The sequence below is a fragment of the Macrobrachium rosenbergii genome, chromosome 30, assembly GCF_040412425.1.
Source record: "Macrobrachium rosenbergii isolate ZJJX-2024 chromosome 30, ASM4041242v1, whole genome shotgun sequence".
Taxonomy (NCBI): domain Eukaryota; kingdom Metazoa; phylum Arthropoda; class Malacostraca; order Decapoda; family Palaemonidae; genus Macrobrachium; species Macrobrachium rosenbergii.
The window spans coordinates 27,970,036-27,979,331 of NC_089770.1; the positions used below are offsets into that span (position 1 = coordinate 27,970,036).

General features: G+C 36.9%; 1 protein-coding gene across 5 annotated transcripts in view; it reads right to left on the reverse strand.

Annotated features, from left to right (window-relative positions):
- The window catches only part of LOC136855144 (caskin-2-like), a 56,972-nt gene extending 47,902 nt beyond the window's left edge, over positions 1 to 9,070 (reverse strand). Inside the window, exons 1-2 of one of the 5 annotated variants that reach the window (XM_067132031.1) lie at positions 8,913 to 9,050; positions 4,031 to 4,627 (exon numbers count right to left, since the gene is read on the reverse strand). In XM_067132031.1, coding sequence (XP_066988132.1) covers positions 4,031 to 4,102 — 72 coding nt within the window. In that variant the 5' untranslated portion in view covers positions 4,103 to 4,627; positions 8,913 to 9,050. Of the gene's footprint in view, positions 1 to 4,030; positions 4,628 to 8,853 lie in introns of all 5 variants that reach the window. The other 4 variants (XM_067132034.1, XM_067132032.1, XM_067132033.1 and 1 more) reach the window with 4 other exon arrangements.
- Positions 9,071 to 9,296: the final 226 nt, after the last annotated feature.

The following is a 9,296-nucleotide window of genomic DNA, read 5'->3' on the forward strand; positions in this document are numbered from 1 at the left end:
AAGTAAAAAATGCTCTGAAGTTTCTTCGGCGCAATTGAGTTTTCTAACAGCGTATAATACTGTATGAAGCTTTGAGCCACGGCCCATGAAACTCTCAGTCGCGGCCCATGAAACTTTCAGCCACGGCCGGGTGGTGGCTTGTGTTGTTGGCACCTATAGCGTTGCCAGACGCACGATCATGTCTAATTTTAACCTTAAATAAAATAAAAACTACTGAGACTAGGAGACTGCAATTTGTTATGTTTGATGATTGGAGGGTGGATGATCAACATACCAATTTGCAGCCCTCTAGCCTCAATAGTTTTTAAGAGCTGAGGGCGGACAGACAAAACCATCTTAATAGATTTCTTTGACGGAAAACTAAAACCATAAACAAAAGAAACTCAAACCTGGGATCTGTGTCCCGAGGAAGATCCCTCTCAAAATATAATCGACCATTCCTTGGTCCACAACGCGCCCCTCCACAAAATTTCGCAGGAATCCCCCGACGAACAAAACAAGCAAGAGACAAAGAAAGACGGGCGAATTCCTAACTATCCGTCCAACTTCGTTGTAGGAGGTAATAACATTTGCTTCCTTCGCTTCGGCAGCATTCCATAAGGAGTCATTCTACCTCATTTTACGTCATTTTCCTCCTCTGCGGCCGCCTTCGTCGCTCGGCTCATGACTCGTTCATTATTGTTTCGCCTTTTCGTTGGACGCTCCGATAAAAATTCTCTCTCTCTCTCTCTCTCTCTCTCTCTCTCTCTCTCTCTCTCTCTCTCTCTCTCTCTCTCTCTTTCTCTATAGGTTCTTTTCATGGTTGTTAGTATTACCGCTATCATAATTTTGGTTTTCTGAATCATCCTGATAGAAGTAATATTTCGCAAGTAGCAGTGGAATTAGTTGTCGCCTGATGTTATTCAGCCAAAAATTCAAGTTCTGTTTTTTATTATTTTGATTTTATTACCTTGTACTACGTTATTATTATTATTATTATTATTATTATTATTATTATTATTATTATTATTATTATTATTATCATCTCCTTCATCTCAATCTTTACTCTATCATGCGACATTAAATACGGCGGTCATTGATTACTGATAATCAAGGAGACCGGAAAGGTCAGGGCCATGCGAGCTTGCGGGCTTGCAACTGCACGTGTAAACAACACACGTACATACGTGTTTGCTGAAGACTTCCTTATACGTACATGAAGGTATATATATATATATATATATATATATATATATATATATATATATATATATATATATATATATATATATATATATATATATATATATATATATATATATATATATATATATATATATATATATATACACACCCAAAACGAATTATATTATATATGAGTATATCTGGGAATACTGTATATATCGTCCAAATATATATTTATTTAATGACTTTTGTTATGTTCCTTACATATAATCTTTATACAAATAATGGTTTGCAATATTATCAGTTTATCTTAACAATAAGTAAAGATGCATTGCCGTAAACGTCGATATACATGCATATATTATATATGCATTATACATACATACATAAATATATGTATATACATATACATACATACATACACATACAAGCCCACCACATCCCATTCACCAAAGCGCAACACAACACGAACCTGACCACTGCAGCGACCTTACAGAATCGATCGAGAATGTCAGCACGAAAATCAATTATTTGGGTCTTCGTGTGACCTTCTCTTATAATTCATTTATTATGTTAGTCGAAGATTTGTGCGCGTGCGCGCGTGTGTATGTGTGTGTGTGTTTGTGTGGAGTCAAGGAAGGGGTAGGGAAAGGGCGAGGCTTTAGGTATTATCGATGACGTTAAACTTCAGTTTATGAAACCAGACTTGGTTATTTAATGTTACTTAACAAAGAGCTCCAGAGTTAGATGGGAGAGGGGATGGGGGTGGAGAGGATGGGGGCGGGTGGCGGAAGAGATTGCTGAGTTGTGTTTGTATTAAATAGATAAAGATTTACTTTCAGATTATTAGAGAGAGAGAGAGAGAGAGAGAGAGAGAGAGAGAGAGAGAGAGACGACCAGACACACAGACAGACCAGCTGAGACAGAGCTGAGCTGTGTGTGCATGTGTCAAATGACAAAGAGAGCCAGAGATCCTCGCCGAGGCTGTCGGGTGGTGAGCCACAACATGCAGGAAAAAATGGTCCATTTTTACAACCCCGGAGGAATGCAGACTGGGCTTCTATTCATTAGGAACGTCAAGAAAGAAGGATATATGTATAACACAAGAAAGAGGAAACGGTACGGAGATGAACAGAAGAGGGGAATAAGACCAAATAATGAAGAGGAAAACAATCAAATGAGAGTACAAGAGCACCTGAAAAATGCTTGAAGAAATCAATGGCCGCTTGAGTAAAATTGTAGAGCACTCTCAGGCTGCATACCGTCAGCGACACTAATGTTTACTATGTGGAACGCGAACTGCTGTTCTCACGTCCAAATGACAACAAATACTGGTAATATATAATGATGAAATTAACAGAAAAATCCCCATCTTTCGCAAGGTTTAAGTGATAAGAGATCCTGAATCCATAAACGGATCAATTCAATCCTTGATCAAATTTTCCTTGATCCAAAGGTCAGCCCTTACCAAAATTCCATTAAACTCCGTCTATAACATCTTGAGATATTTTGTTGAGAGGAAAACAAATCCTGGCTGTGCATTTGGATCCGGATCCATCTAAAAATCAATACGACTCTTCCTAGACAAAGAGCGAATCCCCCTGAGGAGTTTCGCTGAAATACAGCGAGAGCTCTCTGAAATCTCTCGTGAAAGACGGAGGACGCGGGCGAGGAACGCAAACCCCCTTCAAACTTCGGTGGTGAATGCACTGAGTAAATACCTTTGAGAGAGACTTAACAACCAGTTGACGAGAAGGTCGGGGGAGGAGTGAGGAAATAAGAGTAATTACGAAGGAAGCCAAGGGGCAGGGGGTGAGGGAGAGCAGCTGAAGGGAGGGAATAATAACTGATGAAGGGGAAGGTGAAGATAATGAAAGATGGGAGATGGAAACGAAGGTGGTGTTTAAATGATGACATCGAAGTTGCGGAAGACGACTTCCAGGTTACTCTTCGTATGTTGTTGTTATTAGTGTTGTTGTTGTTGTCGTTGTTATGAAATCCTTCATCCATCCAATCATAACTGACAGTAAAAAAGTAGTAGTTAATGGTTATTGCAGAAATTAGGAACAGGAATAAATCTCTTTATGTATCGAGTTTTTTTTTATGAAGAGGGTGGAGGTGGGGGAAGGCGGGATGAAGAGAAACGCCTAACCATTGTAAAATTGCAACATGGAAAAATCAAAGCACTCCTGAGGATGAGAGTTGTTCTTATGCTTGCCACTTCTGCTCTCTCTCTCTCTCTCTCTCTCTCTCTCTCTCTCTCTCTCTCTCTCTCTCTCTCTCTCTCTCTCAAGATCTGGCTGTAAATAACCATCTCTGTGCTGTGGACGTTTTCTTTTGAAGAAGAAAGGGAAGAGAAGTTGAATAAAGAAAAGGGGTTGCTTTGACACCATGAAAAAAAGACGTACACTCGCAGATCTGAATTAGTTCAGAAATGTAACGCCAGGAGAGAAAGAAAGAGTAATTACAAAGGCCATAAAGCTAAAGAATTTAATCCCAGTGCGTTCACATTTCAGAAAGCAAAAACCAAAAGCAAAAACAAAAAAAACATAACTTACGATGCATCCAGTGCGCAAGCAAGCGTCAAGATTCAACACAATAATTTGCACTTAAACATCTCCTTAAGTGTTTTTGTTTGCATCTTGATGTTTGTAGAGCTCTCTCTCTCTCTCTCTCTCTCTCTCTCTCTCTCTCTCTCTCTCTCTCTCTCTCTCTCTCTCTGAGAGACACACACGCACATGAAATATAAGATATAAAAGCTACTAATCTGCAGCCCCGTTAGATTCACTAGTTCTGAAGACCAGCAAAACCTCACTTAGTAAACAACTGCCGACCGAAGCTAATGAATAAAAACATTTTTCCTTACCTTCTGCGACAGCGGAATGTCTCTACAGGAGGCCGTTTTTGTCAGGGGCGCCGGGTATCGGCTTCTATACATTAATATGCAGCCGAGGGAACTCTTCCAAGGATGGCCATTGGGAAGGAGCTGTCGTAATCTCCGCGCGATCTACACGTTTGTTTACAAACACAACTTGTGCTCCTCTTCTTCTTCTTCTTCTTCTCGTTTTAAAAGCGCGCGTTAGGTTAACCAATTCCCCTGCTGTTTGCTTCTTTAGTGTAAACGTGGTTCAAGTGTGATCCTCTTGCGCGACTACAGATTGCTTTGCTTACAAGACAAATTTCTTCATACTAATCTCTTCACAGCCCATCTGTGCTTTTATTTCCCCACCATGATTATTAAATAAACTTTCGCTCACGCAGACGAATTTTCTGACACTGCTGCTGTAGGCCAGTAGTAATCTTTTACGTCTTGTGCTTCACAAAATGCATCTTTCGAATCTGTTCAGTCAGTTTTGACAGTCTGGACCACTTCGTTCTTGAGAAGGAATTTGCTTTCATCACTTTTCATGTGTTTCCGGACACTCAACACCATTTATTCATATTTTGTTTTTTACCTGTACCACTGAGAAAATAAAGACAGTCTATATGATTATATATGCATATATGTATATATATATACATATAGTATATATATACATATATGTATATATATATATATATATATATATATATATATATATATATATATATATATATATATATATATATATATATATATAAAACGTACAGTTGAATATGAAACCATATTCATTTTGTTGTTTACGTATCACTGATTCATATATATGTCTGCATTTATCTACTTATTGAATATATATTTATATATATATATATATATATATATATATATATATATATATATATATATATATATATAAATAAATATATATTCAATAAGTAGATAAATAAAGAAATATATATGAATCAGTGATACGTAAACAAAAATGAATATGGTTTCATATTCAGCTGTACATTTTATATATATATATATATATATATATATATATATATATATATATATATATATATATATATATATATATATATATATATATATATATATATATAAAACGTACAGTTGAATATGAAACCATATTCATTTTGTTGTTTACGTATCACTGATTCATGTATATGTCTGCATTTATCTACTTATTGAATATATATTTATATATATATATATATATATATATATATATATATATATATTCAATAAATAGATAAATAAACAGACATGATACGTAAACAACAAAATGAATATGTTTTTATATTCAGCTGTATGATCAGTGTACAGGGTCATCTATACAACCATTTTGTTCAGACGGATATCGTATTAATGCATGTAAATCTGGAAGAAACTAATAGAAGATAAAACTGTCTGCCATAAAATATTCATCGGACGTCTAAGATGTTGAGGCCAGTTGCAAACGTCGGCGGAATACCTCGTCAGAACTGGCCATCTCTCCCTTGTCTATGGGCGTGTCTGTGTGAAATCTCTATTCCTGAAGTCTCTCTCTCTCTCTCTCTCTCTCTCTCTCTCTCTCTTGCTCAAGAAAACCCACACAACAGTCGCGGTCACAAAGTAACCAGTGGCAGCCGTCTCCCGCAAAATGAGCGGCTTTTTTTTTTTTTTTTTTGTATCATTTCAAAAGGTTATTTGATTTGTCAGTAGTAATGGCAGGACGAATGAAGGTCTTTTCCCGTAATTGAACTACAGAATGACGATAAAAACAGCAAATTGCGCTCCCCGTAGCTCGGTCGGCGAAGGTCGTTCGGAAAGGGGATGAGGATGGAATTCTAATGGAACCTCAGAGCTCGTCTGGTTTATTTTAAGAAATGAATAAAGTGCAATATATATTATATGTGTGTTTGTGCGTGTGTGTGTGCATACAAAATGTATGCGTGGATGTGCATGAGCGTTTATATGCTCATATACATTACGGCTCTATGAGTGCATATGTGTGTGTATGTAAAGATACGCACATACGCCCTTTACTAAAGTATCCCTATTGTAATATTTCAAAAATTAATGTACATGTTCATGATTTGTATATGAAAACACCACGAGTATTGGGAAGGAGACCGTTAAAGCTACCCTTCCCCACAAGCCATAATAAATTCAGAGAGAGAGAGAGAGAGAGAGAGAGAGAGAGGAGAGAAAAAAATACGTTTGCTCTAGGATTTATCAGATTGCACTCTTCGTTGAAGGGTACAGCCACCATCATTTGGCTTGGCACTTGTCTATAGTCTCTCTCTCTCTCTCTCTCTCTCTCTCTCTCTCTCTCTCTCTCTCCTGATTTATCAATCTCTTTATCAACTCTCTCTCTCTCTCTCTCTCTCTCTCTCTCTCTCTCTCTCTCTCTCTCTCCTGAAAAATAAATTTATCAACCTTCTCTCTCTCTCTCTCTCTCTCTCTCTCTCTCTCTCTCTCTCTGTGTGTGTGTGTGTGTGTATGTGTGTGAAAGATAAGTGTGTTTCTCTCTCTCTCTCTCTCTCTCTCTCTCTCTCTCTCTCTCTCTCTCTCTCTCTCTCTCTCTGACGGTTGTAAATAGTGAGAACGAATTGTTTTTTACAAGTCAGCTTTTTTAGGCTTGGAAAGAAAATGTAGGTCGCTTTGCGGTGAGAGGAAAATGTTTATTTGTGTTTCCTTGATAACACGGATGTGAAATAGTTTACTTGTAACCATTATAACAATTATTATTATGCAGTTCTACAGACGATTAGAGGTTTTGATATAATAATAATAATAATAATAATAATAATAATAATAATAATAATAATAATAATAATAATAATAATAATAATAATAAATGCAAATTAAAATCAATTTCATTCAGAACAAAATTAACAGTGTCGATGGTAATAATTATTTTAATGACCATCAGAATCTCACATAGTATAATGATAATTATGGTAATGGTAATGACCACGAAGAGAGAAGTCCGCTACAATTTTGCTGCTAATAAGCCTAGTACAAATCTACTCAGATTGTCGAAACCTCTGTCAATAAAGTTTAATGAATCTTAAGAGAAAAAATATTATGGGTTTTACTCTTAGTTGCATTACCAATACCATGCAAAGTTGGAGTAAAAGTAATTATTCAATAATAATAATAATAATAATAATAATAATAATAATAATAATAATAATAATAATAATAATAATAATAATAAGAGAACGTTTAGCCACAATACCAACAGCCACAGTAACCGACTGATTGACGAAACGTGTGGTCACAATGAACATTATCTATCATCGCCCGTTTCATTCTGCCTATTTGAAAGATATCTCAAAATGTTATCAAAGGATTTCAGTTAAATTTTGTGGGGTGGTTGGCAATGGGCCAAGGAAGATTTGGTTAGATTTTGAGATTGATTCTGAAGGGGATTCGAGTCCAGGACTTTTTGTGCTGCCAGACTGCTTTCTTGTTTTCATTTGCCTGTCAGCAGTTACACTATTGCTTGTAAATGGGAGATCAAAATTGTTATTATTATTATTATTATTATTATTATTATTATTATTATTATTATTATTATTATTATTATTATTATTATTATTATTATTATTGTTGTTGTTTAATTGCTGTGGCGTGGAGGATCCATGCAGAAAATTTCCACAGCATTAGCCACATAATATGCTTGCACAGAGGACCCATTAGCAACGCGTACAGACCCCGCACACATTGCTCATTTCACTTCTATCTCTCTCACACTCTTGCTCCCTGGATGCCTCAGTATTATTATTATTATTATTATTATTATTATTATTATTATTATTATTATTATTATTATTATTATTATTATTATTATTGTTGTTGTTGTTGTTGTTGTTGTTGTTGTTGTTGATGTAGTTGTTGCTATTTAAGCCGCGCCCTTTAATTTCTTCCTCTCTGGTCTCTGCATTAAAAATTCAGTCATATAAAACAAATAACTTGTATAAACTACGTCAGTGATATAAGATAACTCACTGATATATCAAACAAGTCAGTTATATAGGATATGTAGGCTATATATCGCCATCAATCATTGGGAAGCTTTCATACACCTCATTGCCACTTATGAAGACAGAACGTGAATGGCTCTTATCACATGCAGGCTACATTTTGATACTTTTTATTGTTTGTACTGATTTTTGTCATGACTTCACTAAACACTAGGGCTACGAATTCCCTTCAAGTAATTACGAAAGGAAGGCAGTTGAACCATACAATCCCAAATCACAAATCAGCGTCTTCTTGGAAGTCTGGGCGAATTATTTCAGTTTTGTCTTTTTTCCCCTCTGTTTTCCTGTGTTCTTCGGGCCTGGGCTAGACAGGGACATTGGGTTTGGGCGTCCCACTGGGCCTCGCCTCTCACTAGATATGATTAGGGTAACATCAAAAATTAATTAAGGTAAAACTTCGGTTTTGCTGCCATGTAGCTAATTCGTGTTTCTATTTTGTCACTAATTTTGGGCGGACACAGAACCGATTATCTTGAATGTATATTGTTCGTCTACGCCAGTAAGAATAAATGCAAACATTTGCATACTAGATGCATATGTCATATTATCCTTATTTTATGCAAGTTATGAAAACCGAAACCAGTGTACACTCGTGCAGCATTGATCAAAATAAGATCGTCACCCTCCATTCCCCAAACCTCACGAACTTAAACTATTACAAATCTCGCCAAATCACTTCACTCTGGGCTAAACCACTTCCTCGGAAAGCGCCGTTTAATTCATTCGAAATGAATTTCTTCGGTAAATCATCAGTTATAAATGCAGAAGTTACAAAGGAAAAGCACATATTACCAAAGCTAGCTATGGTGAAGACGGGAATAAGATTTCAACAAACCACTTCGCACACGCACGGTATAAAGTTGTCGGTGCTCGAGATATAATAATGGAAAGGGCCCTCTGCTCGCACCGGTACACTCCCTCCCCCGACCAAGACGCGTTGCCAATGAAGACTAGCATAGTGGCACCGTCGCCACACACACACACACACATACATACACACTCGCACGTACTCACAGACACACACACACACTCACACACTCATATAAGCGCGCGTACTCACGCACGCACACACACATTCACCCGGTCCTACCTCTCTCTGTAACTGAGTGAGCACCCGGAGTGTAGATCTGGTTGTCTTGCAGCTCGGTAACGCCGCGCCAAGAAGGCGGCGGCACATTCTTTCATTCCCTTCAATCGTGGTGCAGACTTTTCAAGAGCTACTTTCGGAATATGCT